The sequence below is a fragment of the Cajanus cajan genome, chromosome 2 (genome assembly GCF_000230855.2).
Source record: "Cajanus cajan strain Asha chromosome 2, NIPB_CcT2T_4, whole genome shotgun sequence".
Taxonomy (NCBI): Eukaryota; Viridiplantae; Streptophyta; class Magnoliopsida; order Fabales; family Fabaceae; genus Cajanus; species Cajanus cajan.
In genome coordinates this window covers 42,074,136-42,094,503 of record NC_138518.1, presented here as the reverse complement: position 1 = coordinate 42,094,503, position 20,368 = coordinate 42,074,136, and the positions used below count along the sequence as shown (strand labels likewise).

Here is a 20,368-nt window from a genome sequence, read left to right as displayed (position 1 = left end):
GTGAATTGTTTTTGTGTCATTATACTTTTACTAATTACCATGCTCGGAATATATGAATACTACCTCACAGTTACACCTTCCTTTTCTAGATTTCACATCAATTCGAACCTTTTCTTGTACAATTCAAATTCCCCATTTATTACTGTGTTAGCTTTCATGAGGAAAATAACGTATGTTCATTATTCACCTGGAGAAAGAGGCGTGAGCACACGTGGATGTGGAGAGAACTAATATTGTGACAGATGGAAGTTTGATTTGGATTTTGCTGCTTACATAATCTGTCAAATATGAGACACCTGCACTTCCTTATTATACATTATAAACCAAACACAATAGGATACTTATTCAATGCCATGGAACTTCCAGTACTAAATTTCAAACCCAACATTTTCCTGCAATTCACTTCTCATCATTTTAGAAACACAATCCATCTACCAATACTTTAATACTTCGATTGTTTGATGTATCTAGTAATATGAAAGAAAAAAATTGTCTTCATTTAAATTAATTATGTTAGGAATGTAACAATTTGGCACATATATGAATGAATGAAGAAGGTACAATGATCAAGTTTATATCTTGTTGTGTCAAAAGGTACAAAGACAGAATTGAATGCTCAATCAAACTAGGCCTAGGGACTATTTCTAACACTAGAATGGTGTAGACAATGTAGTGATTTACTTTAATATGTTACAGGTTTGGTGGTTAGACTTTGTTTGAATTTCTAATATAACATTAATTCTTTAGTGATGGCATTTGAGTGAGAAAGACAAATTGATAGACACTACTAGAAAATTATTGTTTTACATCGCTACATTTACATCGGTTCTCGAAGAAACGATGTAAAAATTATATGCGGTGGCAAACTTGTAAAATAGTAGAAACTGTAAGCACATTTACATCGGTTCTTCACAAGACCGATGTAAACATGAAGTATTTTACATCGAGTTTTCTTTTAACCGATGTAGAATATATGAGCAATTTCTTTTCTCCTTTCCGCGCGAGCACAGTGCCTTTAGCACCTCTGCAAAATTTCGCACACGGTCATCTCTGCTGGAAGCACATTACCTTTAGGGCTAGCACAGATTGAACTTTGAAGGTACCTAGCTCGCGTGAATCACACACTAGCAAGGTCATTGATCTTCGAAGCTGATTTTCTGATACACTACTAGGCTCGTTGAAACTCTTATAGGTAAACATTGAAACCCTTCTTTCTTAGGTGTTGCGTCTCTGATCTTGTACGAATGGGTGATGATGGTTTAGGGTTTGGAGACGCTCCCGAAGGAGTTTTCTCGAGACGTGGTGGTCTTGACGTGAGTTCGTTGCTGAAGGGAGAGGATCACTCGAGGTGCTTGTCGAGGACGTCGTTGATTCGCTTGCGATCCTCCGATTTGGAGGAAACGGACACTCCTCCTCGCTCTTTGTACATGATAGTTACCGAATCATGGTGGGAAATGGAGAATTAGGGTTTTTGATTCAGGGAAGAAGAAGAAGAAGAGGCACCACCGATACCTACATCACATGCCAGGTGCCAACTTAAGCAATACCAAAACCATTTTCTTTTTCTCTTCCCTCATACTCCTACTCCTACTCCTCACAAATAATTCATCTATTTTTTTTCTGCGGTACAGGTTTGCTTGCAGTTTGCTTCGACAAGGCATGAAGCAAATCTATATAACTACTCCAGTTTCGGACTCTGTAGCCACTGATGTCAAACAGTAGTGTGAGTGTATAAACTACTTTTTTTTTCTTTAATTATGTTTTCACATTGGCATGTGAATATAATCTGAATATGAAATTGGGTTTGGTTGGTGTAGGGTGGAGAAGTGCCTTGGTCCGAAATGTTTGGCACATTTGCTCTATCAGTGGGAGCTGCTGTGAGTAATTATGGTTCAAAATTTCCGATTAAGGTTTGGATGGTTTTGAATCCAGAATTTTGGGGTGATAAATTGAAGTGGGTATGTCTGATTTTCAGGTGGGTATGGAGTTTTGGGCTAGATGGGCTCATGAGGCTCTCTGGCATGCTTCCTTGTTGCACATGCATGAGGTATGCTTTCAATTCTTTTATCTTCCATCTAAATCCTGTCTCCCTCCATCACTTCTTAAGTCAATTTTCATCACATGTAAGAAAGAATTAAGCATCAAGATTCAAACTCTGTTGATGGTTAATCATGGGTTCATTTCTTTTGGGTCTAATTGTCTAACACCACAAAGTCCAAGACCCACAATAAAAAATCTTTGGCTTTGGTTAGACTTAGACGTTGGGATGCCTCAGCGACCAATAACCATAAACTATTTGATCTGTGTGTGAAACAAAAATTAACAAAAATATTTACTTCAATTGCAGTCCCACCATCGACCAAGAGAAGGACCCTTCGAGCTTAACGATGTATGAATTTTGTTGGTTAGAGTTGACTTGGATATAAGGGAACTAAATATCTTTCAAGGATGCAATTACACCCACTGTTGAATCTCACCAGGTTAATTTATTTTGCTTTGTAAAATTGCCTTTGGATATGCATATACTCGGTACCTTGGGTGCTGAGTGCACTAAGCTTATATGATTCACATTGACATGTTAAATATATCTAATAACATAGTTGAATAAGATTTTAGTTTTAGTGCATTTCAACATACAATTAAATTGAATTTGCAGATTAGATTTTTGTATGTGTTTTGGTCTTAATATTTCTTTCATTTGTTTCAAAGCAGGTAGTTTTCATATCTGGTGAGACTGGTTGCGAAAAGACTACGCAGGTTACCAATTCTTTGCTTTGTCTTTATTATGGTACAGCTACATTTACATATAATTTGTTTGTGACTGTTCAAGATGATAACTTTTCTGGTCGTTGTGTTGATGTTTTTATAATTGGTCCATTTAGTATGTATGCTTGTGATATCTTTTAATTTTGTATTAATGCACTTGCTCTTTTTATCCTCAATTTAAAATAAGTGGCTCAAGCTTTGATACTTGCGGATAAACTGATAATTTCTTGATGCTTTGTGAATCTGTTATTTTGGGTTTCACCAATCTGTACTTCCATCATTGTATATGGACCTAGGTATTTTAATAATCTTTCTATGCTATTCAAAACATTTATCTTTTAGAGAAGTTAAAATTAACTTGTATATAAGTTAAAATCAACTTTTAGAGAAGTTAAATAAGATAAATTTTACAAATTAATTTATACATGTGTCAATATGAACATATGGAAGAAGCTTGATTGATTGTTTTAGTCATAATTAGCTCCTTAAGTGTTTCTTTTTCTATTGTACTTGCCGATAATTCTTCTATAAAATAACTATATGTACGTATCTATGCCTAGATTTATGCCACTGTAAGGAGTGGGTCAATAGCTATTACAACATCAACTTTGGATTCTCTGCTTGATCTCATGGCTGGTGGCATACTTTGGTTCACTCACCTTGCAATGAAGAACATAAATATCCATAAATATCCAATTGGAAAGCTAAGAGTGCAACCAGTTGGCATTATTATCTTTGCAGCAGTCATGGCAACTCTTGGTGAGTCACACTGACTTAAACTATTCCTGGCTTTGACACCGTTCATTCTGCTGTGACTTGTATGTCCATGTCAAAAGTGTTTCCTCCTCCTGGGAGGTGCATGCTACAAAATAATTCTGTTTCATTTAATTAAATTTAATTCAAAATTTCATATTTTTTTTAGTTAAAAGATTTCTCATTCAGATTTCAATTTGAATGTACATCTGTACCTTACGCTTAATGCAAACCAATCTAAAGGAATTAATTTTTTTTCCTATTGTTCTTGTCTTTAGAATCTAATTGGTTGAAAATTATTTTTGTCTGGTGTAAACTTGGAAAATATCATTTTGACAGAAGCCTCATTTTTCCATTGGACTATAAATTAAAAGATATCCTAGTATTAGAAAGAATGCAGTAGGTGCCATGTCTGTATCTTCCCTAAGTCAATTTCATCACTTTACCAAGGAACTGAATGGATTTATTTACGAAGGATTAGAAAACAACTCCTTGGTTTGAAGGAGCTAACTGTGTGCAAATTTAAAAGAGGTTCTGTAGATAACTAACAAAATATTTATTCACTTTAGAGTTTTTAAATAATAATAATCATGATAATAATAGTGTCTTATTAGTTACATACATTTCTATAATGTTGATAAAAATAAATTCTTTAATTATATTTATTGACTTTAATTTCTTTAATTTCTTTAATTTCTTATTAAAGTCAGCTTCTTCTCCCAAATGTAAATTATTATAAATGTCAACAAGTTAATCCCATTCTCCCTTAAGAATGATTTTGTCCAATACATATGCCTCGTGAGGTGTAGTTGCAGAAGCATCATATGGCGGTATATTGCGAGAAACATGAGCTTCTGTACTTTGGAGAGCCTTTTTGTTTACAATAACATGTTTCATTTTCACATCCAGATTCCTTTGAGTATCAGGATCTTCATCTTGTTTGAGAGCCAGCTTCCTTTTAGCGTGTAGAATGATACATATTCCAATATTAGTTTAAAACTACAGTAATAAAAGTCAGCTGCACTTAATTGAATGATAACTAGTGGAATACACCTAAATGCATGTTCTACGTGTTGTTGCATAGGCCACGATGATACTGCATGTAGCCATGCAGGAAATGGAGCACGTGTTCAAGCCATGCACCAGACTCATGAGGGGCCACGTAATCAAGCAGCTGGTGCACACTCTGCTGTTCAGAAAGCTGCTGGTCAGGACCTTTATCGTGGGGGTGGATCAATAGCGGTGCCTAATTCAGCTGGCGGTGCAGATGCCATGATGACGGTTGGTGCAGCTGAGTCATTCGACGTGAATGCAAGCATGGTGTTGGATCATGCGGTGAGGCCTTAAATACTCAAGCTGCTGATGCAGCTGCTGTTGCGCACTCAAATAAAATCTTTGATGGCACCAAAGAAGGTGCTGGTCCGTCTAAATTAGGCGGTGATGCCATAACCAAAAAGGCAGCTGATGCAGCTGCTGATCCAACTTCAGAAAAATCTGTTGCACCTGTTGCGGATTCAGCACTTGCTACGGCTACTCATGATGAAGCAAATGGAGACAAGTTTACATCGGTTTTATGAATAACCGATGTAAATTTGGTACAAATTTACATCGGTTATATATAGAACCGATGTAAAATTATGCACAAATTTACATCGGTTTTAAAACCGATGTAAAATAGTATACACATACTACGTCACTCTATTCTACATCGGTTTTAGAACCGATGTAAATAATGTTAAATAACCGATGTAAAATGGTATATATGTAGTAGTGAGAAATTGATAAGTTGAGTTAAAGGTGACATGAATTTGAGTTTTGTTCTTGAATATTCAGCTCCATGATTGTATCACATAAACTTCCGTGCATCATATTTCTAACCATGATTAAAAGCATTTTCTTTTATGATTTTAACAAAATTAGTAATCAGTTTTTTTTCTTGTCTTTTTTCTATGCTACTTGTATGATGTTCTTAAAACAAAAAATTTGGATTAAACATAAGCTTTTTTTTTTTTTAAAAAGATATACATGTACTATGGTGGTGGCTAAGGTGAACCATAAGAAACCTTTACAACTAACATAGGAATATACTGTTTTAACATATTTTATAGATAGATTAGAGATTTATAAGGTTCTTTTATTTTATTGGACAAACAAATGGTAGTATTAGAATTATTAGTCTATTTTATATATGCAAATGGATTGATACCCAAACAAATTTTATGTTTTGTAATTGAGCCTATGTTGAGCTTTTATATATGTGTGTTTTTATAATTGACTTGTCTCCAAGTTAGCCTAACTCAAATTAGGCTATGAACAACTTAGACTTAAATATTAAATAAGTCATCAAGTCAAGATTTTATTCCTTCATCTGCTAAATATGTTTAATTTGTGGTTTTACTTTATAGATGGATCAAACTTTCTTGCTAACCACCCTGAGTTGGTGCTTTCTTGTTTGAGGTTGTGTTTTGTTGCCATATTTCACATTTTTCAATTATATACTTCCTTTGAATTTAAATATAAATAATAAAACATTAGACTGAAATAGAATTTGAATCCTTTTATCCTTATTATTAACTTAAATGTGAATAGGAAAATAAGAAAGCAAGTTCTATTATCCGAACAATGGTACAACATGCCAAACTATAAAAATCTAAAATTTTAATTATGAAAAGCTTAGTGTCTTTGGTGTCTAAGAGAGGATGTGTACTCTGTTACAGCAAGGATTTACCTATTTTTAAATAAAAACTGGTACTGCATATCAAACTATAAAATTCTAAAATTTTAATTATGAAAAGCTTAGTGTCTTAGAATTCTTAACAAAATTAACCCCATGCTATTTGGAGATCTAAAGCTCAAGTTATGCAATAGTTACTAGTTGGTGTCCAACATTGAATGACCAAGCTTTGGATAATATAATGGAGAATGCTATAAGCAATGACAATAGTGTAGCACCTCCTTCTTTTGCCTCAACACACTACATAACTTGAGCTCTAGGTCTCCAAAAAGCATGGGGTTAATTTTGTTAGAAACCTAAGATACTAAACTTTTCATAATTAAAATTTTAGAATTTTAGATTTTGACATGCAGTACCAGATTTTATTTTAAAACTGGTCAATTCTTGCTGTAATAGATTACACATCTTCTCTAAGACACCAAATAGTATCTACTGCATAACTTGATCTTTAGATCTCCAAATAGCAAGGGGTTAATTTTGTTAGAAAGCTAAGACACTAAGATTTTCATAATTATAATTTTAGAATTTTATAATTTGACATGCAGTAGCAGTTTTTATTTTAAAACAGGTCAATCCTTGCTGTAACAGAGTACACATCCCCTCTTAGACACCAAACAGTAATTACTGCATAACTTGAGGTATTATTTTGTTATTGGTATTGTATTTTGCATATATGGTGTTTATATTGGATACCAGTTACTAGTTGTAATATAAACTCTAATTCTAATGTATGTTATTTAACTTTCCGCAATGTAGTAGTTGTGCAGTAGTCAATGTAGTAACCTGCTAGGTTGTAATTACATAATTTATGCACAAGGTGGGTGGGAAATTGTTTATCAATCACTAGTACAAAAGGGGTAATTTATGTCTATTATTTTAAGCTTTTTACGTTAGAAAAAAGTTTGACGTTAATGCAGGAGACGTAAATTTACGTCAGTTGTGATAGCCGACATAAATTTACGTCGGACATTACCAAGACCTTACGTAAAAAAGTTTGAAAAAAAACATAAAGAGTGCAAGCAGAACGGACCGTTCTGCTTGGAGAATGGGCCTTTCTGATTGGAGAACGGGTCATCCTGCTTGGAGAACGACCCGTTCTGCTTGGAGAACGGCCCGTTCCACATGATATTAACTAATATATTAACAAAGGATGATCTACCTAAACGCGAAGAAGAGGATAATATTAACTAATATATACATACATTTATTTTCAACAAATTAGCTAATATATTAAGAAAGGATTTGTCAAACTAACCTCAAACGTGAGCTCAATGAAATCGGTCAAAAACTCAAGAATCACCCAAACGCCCAAACGTACACTCAGATGCAATATACTCAAACGAAATATTGACTCAAAAGATTCGTTTTGCACATACACTCAAGATATGTATAATTCAAAGCTCTTAGGGCGCGAGGGATATGGAATTGTTAGCTTGTGCATGGAACTTATTGAAATGTGATGCAATTAATTTGATTGCTAGAGTAGAGTGGATGGTAAAAGAATTTGGCCTTTTTTGTTAGCAAACTGATATTTACAAGTTTAACATCTTATCAGGAACATAAATAACAGTGTTAATCTGGTTCTTGCTATCTGTTCACAAGCTTCAGGATTATCTGTTTCTATTTGTTTAATTACTTCTTTTATCTACAATTCCTTCACTTTTGACATTGTCCGGACACATTTCACTACAAGAAAAATTATTATTATCTACGGAATATTATCTTTGGAAATTTTTCCGTAGATAACATTTAATTATCTACGGAATATTATCTACGGAATATTTTCCGTAGATAATATTTAATTTTCTACGGAATATTATCTACGGAATTTTTTCCATAGATAATTTCCAGTTATCTACGGAAATATCCGTAGATAAGTTATCTACGGAAACTACGGAAAAAATTCCGTAGATAAATTCCGTAAGTAAAACATATTTTTATTATCTTTTTATTTTTATTTATTATAAAATAATTAAAATATTTAATTTAACATTATTAAAAAAAATAATCATTATAAAATTTATTCTTTTTTAGTTTAATTATTTATTATAATACTTTTTATTTACCAAAAAATTATTTTTAATTAAAATATATTTTAGAATAATGAATAACTTTAACTTTTGTGTACCATATTTAATGGAAAACATGAAGAAAAGATGAATTCAGTTTTACTTTATTAAACGTAAGAAAAAAAATTAAAGATTGAATTTTTTTAATAAATAAAGACTAATATAACAATTAATAATTTATATTTCTATTTATATTAATTATAAATATTTCTTATATTATATAATAATTTATTTAATATTTTTTAAGTTAAATTTGATTCTCTTATTTTTAAAAGATTTATAAATTTATAATTTGTAATTTATAATTTACAATTTAAAATTCAAAATTTAAAATTTAAAATTTAAAACGGATATTATAAACATACAAATTGGAAAACGAAAGTCCCGCGTTTCACTTGAAGTCCCTAATCCCTAATCCCTAACTCTGCATCTCCTCCTTGAAGCACCTCCTTGAAGCACCTCCTTCTTGAAGCACTCTGCATCTTGGCGGCACTTCTTCTCGGTAAGTTTGATGTTCCAGGTGGAGTCGTCTGTAGTGTGAAGTAATATTTGCATTTTTGTGGGTCAAAATCAAGGAACTCTCATGCAAAATCGAATAGCATTACAATGTTTCACAAATATCTTTTAGTTTTTAGGAGTCAAGATACCCATTCACTAAATTACGACTTCCCCCTTTCTTATTTTATGCATCTCAATGTCCATTTCTGCCTTCTAAGATGTTAATTAATTTTATGTTTTACATTACAGTTACATTTTCAGTTACATTTCAGTTCCTAACTCTCTTGGAACACGCCACTGGTCATCACGGGCTCTCTCCTCTGCATGTAGCTGCTGCCAATGGTCGGATCGAGGTTGTTCTTGTTCCTGTTCCTTGATTCCTTTGTCTTGTCTTGTCTCTGGATTTTAGTGGTGTTGTCTTAACATTTTGTCTTATTATTTTGTCTCTGGATTCCTACTGCCAGTGGTGTTGTTCCGAACTTTACTCTTATTATTTTGTCTTAACATTTTTGCTTGAGCCTTCACATGCATTTAGGGACAATGACTAGGCTCTCTTCCATAAATTGTATTATTACATTATTACATCCAAATGAATATAATATAAAAAAAAAATCAATTTGGTTCTCAACCTTAAACTGCAAAGTCCAAAAAAAAAATATAATATAAAAAAATCAATGCAGGATTGCACCAATAACAACTGGGATATTTCATTAAAGATTTATTTCAAAGGGGTCTTGGTATGTAATATGGAAAAACCATACCTTGGGTGAATTTCTCACTAGGATTTCATTTGGTTTCCCATCTTTGAAAATGCCTGCCATGTTTGAATCCATGTCCACTTCTTGTTGCAGATTGTTGATCTTCTCCAGAAGCTCTTTCATGTAATCAATAGTGTCTCCAAGTATAGATGTTCTATCCATCTATGAAAAATAAGCATTCAACAGAATAAATTAGATCTGAACTTGACGCAAACTAGTTCTGTGAGTATAGTATTAGTATTTAGTACTCATTGAACAAATGACTCTCACTCACTTCATACCTTACTAATCTTGGGGACAATTGCTCTCAGCATTGAGAGCCTGTCGTTTAATCTCTTTCTTCTCCTCCTCTCTGCCATTAGATTCTTGGAGGCTTGCCCCTGAAGCTTCTTTGATCCTTTCTTTCTTTCCAGACCCGTTCCTCCCATGTTGAAAAGTGGCATATCAGAGGATTGTGTTGGCTCCACTTTGCACGTGTTTTGCAGCTCCAAGTTTTTGAGCTCTTCCCCAAGCAAACACGGGTCCTCTTCTTCCATCATGGACAATGGATAATCCTCTTGACCAAGAAATGGGGGTGTTGAGTGGTGTGTCAAGGGTGCTATAGTATGAATCGATAATCTGTGGCGAGGATTCATCAAGTAAGGAGCCATAGATTTCATTGAAGGGGTAGTCGTTGTAGCTTTGAGAAACTTGTTGACCACAAGAAGAGTTTGGGAGATAAGGTAGAGAGTTTTGATCAAAAGAGTCAAAACTCCAAGCATTGGAGAACAACTGGTTTTCTTCTGTGCTTGGATTGGTGTCCCATGTTTCTCTTCTTAGAGTCATTAGTTCCTCCAAGAAATCATGGTCATAGAGCTCCATCTCTCTCTCTCTCTGTTATTGTGAATATGATAATTCTTTAAGAAACACCTTTTTAGTTTTGAGAATATGTAGTATAGTGAGGGTGAAGAATTTATAGGGGAGTACAACGAGGGTTGTGGCGTATGGATTATTATATGCAATGTAGTATGTGTGATGATGTATTCATTAGAACCTATGGCCTAAGACAGAAATGGAATTTGCTTTTTTCATTTCACAGCGATTAATGTCTTTTTCACCGAAATCTCTGCAATCAAACACAAACTATATATTTAATTGGTATTCTTGGAAAACTTTGACCCTCGTATCTGTCTGGAAACAAAAAGAATGGAGTTACTATCATAAAACCTGCCAGGTTCTTTGTATGTTTAAAGCTATGCAATATAAATTGTTGTAAACAGAATGGAAAACAAACCCTTTCCACCTCTCTCTCTCAACCCTTGAAAATAATTTCTTAGATAGGTCCCACTCCCTAATGCCTCCAAAATTTGGCATAGCTCACGAATTCAAATGAGTTGGTACTCTTCTTTTGTTCTTTCTGCACTACCTCTCCTATCCAATTCGCTTAATACTTAATTAAAATTGTAATTTCATAGCCAATAAAAAACCAGACTATCAATTTATACTTAATTTTCTAGTTCAAAGCCATTAAGCTAAAAGTATGGAATCATCACCCTCTCGTCACCAGGTAAGAATAAGACATTCTATAACATAATATTTACATAGATGACAGTATTATTGTAATAAAACCTTGCTATACCTTCCAAAGGATTGTTATTTTTTGGTTTATGCATTTAGTTTATAGTGGGAAATATGCAACATCGATCATAGCTTGCACTCTTCAACTACTTACCCTTTTTCTTAAAGTGAAAATTGTTCATGTAGAAGTAATTCACTAGTCTTTTTTCATCTTAAATTTGAGAAGTCCTTTCGTATTAGTGTACCTATTGGTTTGCTCTTTTCCGTACGTAACTTCTTCAACATTTTTATAGCACACTAATTACTTATCCTATAGGAAATTCTAATCTTACAAATTAATAGGAAATTCTAGTTTCAAAGACATTCTAAAGTTACATATTAGAATATTTTATTGGGAAGATGAATTTATATTCCCGTGCTATTGGATTGATTATGATTCCAAAGAAAAGTACTTCATCTCTCCGAGATCAAACTTCTAGAACTCGATCTCCATATCTAGCTTGAACTACTTTTCATTCCTCAGTTTTTATACTTATATTTATTTAAGCTTACATTCTGCTCTGCCTCACAATAGAATTTGTAAATAGAAGAGGTATTGAAGTGAGTTCATATTTTCACTTTACAGAGCCCTGCAGATGGTGTAAGCAGATTTAGAACAAGTAACATAAGTCTTGTTGATCTAGCTGGGTTAGAACGGCAAAAATTAACAGGTGCAGCAGGAGACCTTTTGAAGGAAGCTGGCAATATTAATAGATCACTTTCACAGCTCGGGTATGGTTTAAAATGTGTGTCTATACATTGATATTTGATATCAGAGTTGAAATACAAATTACAATCAATCACAAATAATGAATAGCTTTAAATTTTGTGTACCATATTTAATGGAAAACATAAAGAAAAGATGAATTCAGTTTTACTTTATTTAGATGATATATCCATCCACATTTTCATCACCCCAGAATTTGTTTTTTTTTTACTTTTGTTTTGTGTCTTTTGTGAACTTGAATGCAATTGTTCAGTTTTTTTCTGCATAATGTCAATATCTCATTCTCGCAGTTTCACCTTCTAAACTAGAGTACTATTCTTCATCGGTTTCCTCGTATATACAACTCGTCAGGTACTTATACAATTATACACACTTTTTTTTTTCATTATTGTTATGCAATTTTCTGCTGCATTTTTTTTTCTGATTGCATTTTGTTTTCGAGTTTTGTTGCTGGTGCTTGTGTAATTGTGTTGATTATTGAAGTGGATTGTTGAAGTGGATTTTATTTTTTTTTTATGTTATTTGATTTGAATTGTTTGACTATTTTGAATCTAAGTTGCTATTAGATATTTTGGTGCTGGTTTTCATTTTTAATTATTGTTATGCAGTTTTTTGTTACATTTTTTTTGATTGGATCTTGTTTTTGAGTTGTGTTGCTGGTGCTTGTGTAGTTGTGTTGATAATCGAAGAGAAATTGTTGTTTTTTTTTTGTTTTTTTTATTTTATGATTTAATCTGTGGCGAATTTGAGTTGTTAGATATTTTGATGGTTGGATCAAAATTGGGAAACCAGAATTTCCTAATTAAAAATAGGAAGACCGGAATTGTTTTATAGGTTAACTGCATAAGTAATATAATATGGAATTTGAACTTTGAAATATCTCTAATCTATCTGCACATATACTTGCTACATGATAGGTATTTTTCTTCCCTTTTCTTGTGGGTTTTCTTTGGTGGTCTTCCATGAACTTTTTCAATGCAAAAATACTTTTCTCTTTTTGGACCACTAGGATGCCATTTTACCAATCTCAAATTTGCTTGTTCATGTCAGATTTGTGAATGTTCACTGCTGTTTGCTCGACTAGAAGTGCTTAACATATATCTGTGGAAGCTAATTTCAAATATGTGTATATTAATAATGAAGTACTGTACGGAATTACTATGGTAGCCTGGTTTGCATAATTCCAACAATAGTATAATATAAAACATGAAATAATAGTATAATATAAAACATTAAGATAGCGTTGGCCAATTGCATGGGCACATGGTTCTGAATGACTTTAAACTGGTTAAAAACCAGTTTACCCCAACAGATTTGAATATAGCGTTGGTATGCAAAGGGCATATGACAATATATTTAAATGTTATTAATATATAGAAGATGAATTCCATTCCAACACTTTTGTCTTTCCATGTTCTAATATATTTATGTTATAAATATACAGAACATGAATTCTATCCCAGCAAGTCGTCAATGGATGTATGATAGAATGTATATGGGGAGAAGAGGTTTAAAGGAATCTTTTGTACACGGGGTTGAAGAGTTTATAAGAATAGCTTGTCAACAACAAAGCTATATTAATGAAGGGAAACTTAGATGTCCATGTGCTAAATGTCAGTCCATAAAGATTGATGGTGTTCATACTGGGAAAGTTCACCTTTTCAAGTATGGGTTCATGCCGAACTACTACATTTGGACTGATCATGGTGAAGAGATGGAAAATGTTGACAATAATCTCATAGGTGCTTCAAGTATTGGTATAAATGCGACCGAAAGTGAAACCTCTAACTCAATGCATGATATGATGTGTGATGCTCTTAGGCAACATGGGGCATTTGACATACTAGAAAATAATAACGTGGAAGAGCCTCCGAATGAAGAAGCACAAAGATTTTACAATCTTTTATCTGAGGCAAATTGTCCATTGTATGAGGGATCATCAGAGTCTAAGTTATCAATGTGTGTAAGACTTTTAGCATGCAAGTCTAATTGGAATGTTCCCGATGAATGCGTTGATTTTATAAAAAAAATGTTGTTGGATGTGACTCCTGTGAATAGATGTTTGCCCAAAAATTACTATGACGCTAAAAGATTAGTGTCAAAATTGGGACTGAGTGCTAGAAGGATAGATTGTTGCGTACAAGGCTGCATGTTGTTTTATGACAATGATTATGGGAAAAATGATGGTGCATTATTGTAGTGCAAGTTTTGTCATATGCCAAGATATCGTGATCGCAACACTGGATCAAGCACAAAAAACTAGTTCCAGTGAAGACGATGTTTTTATTTGCCAATAATTCCAAGGTTACAACGACTGTTTGCATCAATGCAAACAGCTGGGCATATGTGTTGGCATTATCAAAATAGAAGTACCTCTGGTGTTTTACGTCATCCCTCAGATGGTGAAGCCTGGAAGCACTTTGATCGAGTGTATCCAGATTTTGCAGCCGATCCTCGCAATATACGACTTGGTTTATGCTCAGATGGGTTTAATCCATACATTCAATCAAAAACTCCACCTTATTCTTGTTGGCCGGTAATTGTAACCCCATACAATCTTCCCCCTGAAATGTGCATGACAAAACCATTTATGTTTTTAACTTGTCTTATACCTGGTCCATGAAATCCAAAGGCAGCTATTGATGTGTATCTAGAACCATTGATTGACGATCTTAAAAAGTTATGGATTGGTGTCCAAACCTATGACATTTCAAAGAAGCAAAATTTTATGATGAAGGCAACATTAATGTGGACTATTAATGACTTCCCTGCATGTGGCATGTTGTCTGGTTGGGGAACTCAAGGTAAATTGGCATGTCCACATTGCATGGAGCATTCTAAAGCCTTTACATTAGAGAATGGCGGTAAAAATTGTTGGTTTGACTCACACCGAAGGTTTTTACCCACCAATCATGCATTCAGGAAGAACAGAAAAGCGTTTATAAAAGGCAAGGTTGAAACTGATGTGCCACCACCTACATTGACACCCGATCAAGTTTGGCAAAGAGTTAGGGATTTACCTTTAGTAACAGAAAATCCTAGCTTGCTTAGGTTACAAGGATACGGGGAGTCACATAATTGGAGGAAAAGAAGTATATTTTGGGATCTTCCTTATTGGAAAGATAATATTTTGAGACACAATCTTGATGTGATGCACATTGAGAAGAATTTCTTTGATAACATATTGAACACTGTTATGAATGTTAGTGGTAAAACGAAAGACAATGAGAAGGCACGGATGGACCTAGCTTTGTATTGTAGTCGACCTGACTTGGAAATGAAATTGCAACTTAATGGGAAAATGTTAAAGCCAAAAGCAAATTACACTTTACCTATAGAGGAATCAAAGATACTTTGTCACTGGATAAAAGAACTTCGAGTTCCGGATGGTTATTCATCCAACTTGGCAAGATGTGCTGATGTCGAAAAGGGAAGGATGCATGGCATGAAAAGCCATGACTGCCATGTTTTCATGGAGTGTTTACTTCCTATTGCATTCAGTTCATTGCTAGTGCATGCTTTAAATCCACTAACTGAAATAAGTCATTTCTTCAAAGACTTGTGCTCTACCACATTGAAGGTTGAGGATTTGGATAGGATGGAACTAAACATTCCAATTATTCTTTGCAAATTGGAAAGAGTATTCCCCCCCGCATTCTTTGATTCAATTGAACATCTACCTATTCACCTTGCATATGAAGCACGACTTGGTGGTCCAGTTCAATATAGGTGGATGTATCCATTTGAAAGGTACTACAATTATCATACTATTGTATATAACTAGTATTGTTCAATGTTTATGAACCCTAACCTATTCATATAATTTTATAGATTTATGGGAGATTCTAAGCGATCAGTGAAAAATAAGGCGAGGGTTGAAGGATCGATATGTGCATCTTACATACACCGCGAAACAACTCATTTTTGTTCTCATTATTTCCACAACTCCACGTTGTCATCGCAAAGTTGTAGAAATGAATTGGAAACTGAAAGTGATAGGTGTCCATCATCGTTGTCCATATTTAATCAACCAGCTCGTCATTCTGGGAAGCAAAAATCTCATTGGTTAAGCCAGCAACAATAGAAGTCAGCCCATGTTCATGTTTTGATCAATTGTACAGAAGTTAAACCATATCTTGAGTCAGTATTTTCCAACAATTGATTTTGTAGTATAGTAAATCAAACTTTCTTTTTGAACTGACCATCTCATTCATATTTTTTGATAGTTCATTCCTACAATTAGAACAAATAAGTGAATCAACAGCTCCTTCTCGCATACATGATGATTTCTCCAAGTGGTTTAAGGATCATGTACGTAGCACATGCAAAATTTATTTTACTTTAACATTACTTATATAAAACATAAAAAATACTTTGTTGAATATTGTAGGTTTACAATGAACCTATAAGGGTCAGAAACCAACACTTGAGAGAATTATCACTTGGTCCGTTCATTGAGGTTAAAGAATGGCACACTCTATATGTGAATGGCTATAAATTTCATAACCATGAATGGAGTCAAGGTAAAAAGACAATAAATAGTGGAGTTTATGTCAAAGGGCTTACTGAAGGAGGTGATGATGACTTCTATGGGGTCATCCAACACATATATGAACTAGAGTACAATAGTTCAAGTTCTCCCAAGAAAGTCATGTTATTTTATTGTGACTGGTATGATCCATCACGAAGAGGTACAAGAGTAGATCCCAAATATAATGTTGTCAATATTCGCATGGATAGAAGATATGTGGCATATGATCCATTTATTATTGCTCATAATGTAAGGCAAGTTTATTATGTCCCATATCCAACATCACGAATAGATAAACGCGGTTGGTGTGTGCCAATTAAAACAAAGCCTAGAGGTCGTATAGAATGTCATGTGGAGGACGATGTACCGTACCAAGTAGACCAAGTGTCACACGTCAATGAAGTCATAGAAGTAGAACCTATTTTAGGCTTCCAAGATTCACAAATTCTTGTTGAAGAAGAAGATGAACCATCCGAGATACAACCAGTTCATTTGGAAGAACATATTCAACAAGGGGAATTTGAAGACAATGATTTGGAGCAAAATTATGATGATGAAGAAGGAGAATTTGAAGACTATGATTCCGAAGAGGACAATGAAGAAATGGAGATGGATAATGAGAATTCTGATTTGTCTGACTAGGATTATATCTATTATAGAAATTGTGAGTAGGCAAATATCATGTTCAATTGTAACATTAATGTTTAATTAATATTTATATAAAACCAATATATATTGTTTCTTGTAGTAATCACTTGATATTTGCATTGTTTTAATTGCTACATAGTATTTAATTATAATGTTTTAAAAACCATTAGGTAACATAATCATGTTTAATTCTATGTTGTGAAATGTTTAAATATTGAATCACCACAATTTGTTAAATTGTTTTTTTGCAGATAATGGCATCAGGAGGTGCTGATAAGTTTCCCCAATGTCCTTCACTTGGTGGAAACAAAGGAAAAAAGGGGGAAAAACCAAGGTATGTTCTTAGACTACCTAAACAAACAACCTAGCCACTTGTAGGTTTAGATCCCATAACTCCTCAAACTGAAATCCCTGCACCCATGCCTCACCAAACAGAAGTTGCTACGAGCACACCTCCCCAAACCCAAAATGCTAGAACCATACCTCCTAACACCCAAATTGCTACACCCCCATTACCCCAAACCCAAAATGTTGAACCCACATGCTCCCAAAAACAAAATCAGTTACCTTCTTCTAGAGCTTCACATTGTGAACCTAGTAGCAATGCATCACCAATGTCAGTACCCTCTAGACTTTTTGAAATTCCTACTGGAGATGAAGAGCAAGTGTCCAACAATGATACATCACCATTCAACAATGAAGATCCACCAGCTGGGTCTATTCTTCCAATGATTGAGCCTTGTAATGATGGGTAAAACTTATAATTTTTTCTTTCTAAATCCTATTTTTTCTTTCCCAACATTGAACTGATTTAATTTTTTTTCCTCATTAATTAGGTTTTATCCAAGCAGGGTAGCATCTAAGGCAATCACATTGACTATTAAGCAACAATTTGTTGAGCCATGGATGACTTGGGGTGCAATGACGGAAGAACAAAAAGATATTTTCTTTCAGCGTTTTAAGGTACATAATTTGTTTATTATCATTCTGTTCTAAAGCGATTACGTTAAATGCACTAAGTTTGTAGTCATGAATAATTTAATTGCTTCCTTATTCTGTTATTGCAGAAAAAAGTTTCATGGAGACCTGAAGAGAAGATAAAAAAAATATTTCACACAAAAGCATCTCATAGGCTTTCTGAAATGTTCAAGAAAGCTCGTCAAATAAACAAGAAGCCTGATTGGATGTTTGATACAGTTTGGCAGAGTTTGATTGCCCAGTGGATGGCCCCAGAATTTAAAACAAAGAGTATCCAAGCTCAAAAAAATAGAGCATCTGAGAAAGGTGGAAGTCTGCACACAGGTGGCTCCATCACCCATCACGAGCATGCTATGCGGATGGTAATTACATTAAACTAATATATTTTATTTAATATAATTTTAGAAATATGATGATTAACTATTTATACAATTATAGTCACAAGAGTTGGGTCGCCTTCCACATGTTGATGAGTTGTTCCACCAAACTCATGTACGGAAGCTTACGGGTGATTTTGTTGACCAAAGATCTAAGCGAACATATGTGAGTTATTTTTTTCGTATTATTGCTTTATTCTTTTCAATTTTAATCATCTTTGATAAATGTCACTTCTAAACATCTTTATTTGTGAAATAGGATCAATTTGAGACTATATTTAATCAAGCTAGGTCTGAGGCTGCATCTTGTACAGGAGGTTCTGAAACGTCTTCTATGGACCCAGTTCAGGAAGAAAGACTCCGCAATAAGAGTTGGATTGCTGCTGCTGGTGGGGTTACAGACAAAAGAAGACTTTATGGGGTTGGAAAAGTCGTTTCTCCATTGACATTGGTGGATACCTTCACAAATATATCTTCTGCTCGTGCTACTGAAGATTCAGACAAAATTATTCAATTGGAAGAGCAAGTTCGTAAGTCTAGGGAGGAGGCTCGTCAATCTAGGGAGGAGGCTCGTCAATCTAGGGAACAAAATGAACGCTTGCAACGCCAGTTTCAATCCCTGTTCAATGCTGTTCTACCTCTCCTACCTTCTGATACACAACATATTTTGCAACAACAAGTGGATCAACAATTTCATGACAACCACGATGACCAACAACCACCACCTACTGGACACTATGGAGATGACTATTAATTAGATGTTTTTTTTAGATTATGGATCCACAACTATTTAAATATTTTATTATGTATAATTTTATGCAAAAATAGTCATATTTTACACTATGACATGGAAACTAATTATGCATAATTGCTATGGGTATTTAGATTTTAAAGATGTATGATTTCATATTGTGGTTATAGGATATTTAAAGAAACCTGAGAAGTGATTTTATTAATATTTCTGACCAGGTAAAACTATTTATAAAGATTGGTGTGGAAAGGTAAACAAAACAAATCATGCTATGTTGAAATCAGTTATCTACGGAAATTTTCGTAGGTAAGTTATCTACGGAAATTTCCGTAGGTAACTTATCTACGAAAATTTCCGTAGATAACTTACCTACGGAAATTTTCGTAGATAAACGCATCCGTAGATATATTCCGTAGATAAACGCATCCGTAGATAAATTCTATATCCGTAGATAACGTTATCTACGGAAAATTTTCCGTAGATAACGTTATCTACGACCTTATTATCTACGAATTTTTTTCCGTAGATAATCCATAGATAATTATGAGTTATCTACGGATTTTCATCATTATCTACGGATTTTTTTCGTAGATAATGCTGATTTTTCTTGTAGTGTTTGTTTGTGTTAAAGTCTCCTTGTAATGTTCACAATCAATTCAAATGTTTCTTAAAAATGAATATTCTATCATTCATGTATTTTTAACAGAGAAGGAATATGCTATGATGAGTCTACTTTTGACAAAATTGCATAACTTTCTTACACAATTTCTTTTTAAGTTGTTTGAAAAACATTGCTTGAATCACTTATTATTTTTGAAGGTGTCTTCGACATCCCTTTATTTCAAACACTGCCAATTAGACCCACCCAATAACTATCTAAAGTTAAATGATTGTTTGTTGTAGAAAAATAAAGATAATAGCTGCCTCTATAGTTGTTAGGCTATACAAAGTTTATAATTCTATTCTACAGAGCACTTGATCTCAACAATTGGAGTTTTCTAATTTTATGATGTCAGTAAAAGTTATATTCAAGGTCGTCCATTTCGGTTGATTATAGCATTCCTTGTTCTGCCTATATGGTTTTCTGGTTCAATTCGGTCAAAGTCTATGTATAATGCTCTTAAATATTTTGATAAATGAAGTTCATATGTTTATTTTGAAGTTTTTATATGGTTACATCTA

General features: G+C 33.8%; 3 protein-coding genes and 1 pseudogene across 5 annotated transcripts; 3 read left to right on the top strand and 1 right to left on the bottom strand.

The window, feature by feature from the left end:
- The first annotated feature begins 961 nt into the window (after positions 1 to 961).
- LOC114916713 (uncharacterized) lies at positions 962 to 5,345 on the top strand. 2 transcript variants are annotated; one of them, XM_083068173.1, is made up of 9 exons: positions 962 to 1,192; positions 1,264 to 1,528; positions 1,632 to 1,723; positions 1,818 to 1,877; positions 1,976 to 2,047; positions 2,348 to 2,480; positions 2,713 to 2,788; positions 3,327 to 3,525; positions 4,604 to 5,345. In XM_083068173.1, the coding sequence occupies exons 7-9, from the start codon at positions 2,786 to 2,788 to the stop codon at positions 4,864 to 4,866; spliced, it is 465 nt and encodes a 154-aa protein (XP_082924299.1). In that variant the 5' UTR covers positions 962 to 1,192; positions 1,264 to 1,528; positions 1,632 to 1,723; positions 1,818 to 1,877; positions 1,976 to 2,047; positions 2,348 to 2,480; positions 2,713 to 2,785; the 3' UTR covers positions 4,867 to 5,345. The 2 variants fall into 2 exon arrangements, with proteins under 2 accessions (XP_082924299.1, XP_082924300.1); XM_083068174.1 differs by having other exon boundaries at positions 963 to 1,192; positions 2,713 to 2,757.
- Positions 5,346 to 8,469: 3,124 nt separating this feature from the next.
- LOC145954263 (uncharacterized) lies at positions 8,470 to 19,328 on the top strand. The gene is made up of 9 exons (XM_083068171.1): positions 8,470 to 8,824; positions 9,070 to 9,173; positions 11,761 to 11,906; positions 12,192 to 12,252; positions 17,332 to 17,831; positions 17,917 to 18,043; positions 18,148 to 18,420; positions 18,497 to 18,601; positions 18,695 to 19,328. The coding sequence occupies exons 5-9, from the start codon at positions 17,500 to 17,502 to the stop codon at positions 19,187 to 19,189; spliced, it is 1,332 nt and encodes a 443-aa protein (XP_082924297.1). The 5' UTR covers positions 8,470 to 8,824; positions 9,070 to 9,173; positions 11,761 to 11,906; positions 12,192 to 12,252; positions 17,332 to 17,499; the 3' UTR covers positions 19,190 to 19,328.
- On the bottom strand, positions 9,173 to 10,699 carry LOC145954265 (transcription factor bHLH25-like; annotated as a pseudogene). Its single transcript, XR_014431436.1, has 2 exons — positions 9,860 to 10,699; positions 9,173 to 9,740 (listed from the first exon to the last, which is right to left on the bottom strand). The product of XR_014431436.1 is annotated as a transcription factor bHLH25-like (transcript).
- LOC145954264 (uncharacterized) lies at positions 12,267 to 16,185 on the top strand. The gene is made up of 2 exons (XM_083068172.1): positions 12,267 to 15,651; positions 15,733 to 16,185. Exons 1-2 carry the CDS (start codon positions 14,630 to 14,632, stop codon positions 15,983 to 15,985), a joined length of 1,275 nt encoding a protein of 424 aa, XP_082924298.1. The 5' UTR covers positions 12,267 to 14,629; the 3' UTR covers positions 15,986 to 16,185.
- Positions 19,329 to 20,368: the final 1,040 nt, after the last annotated feature.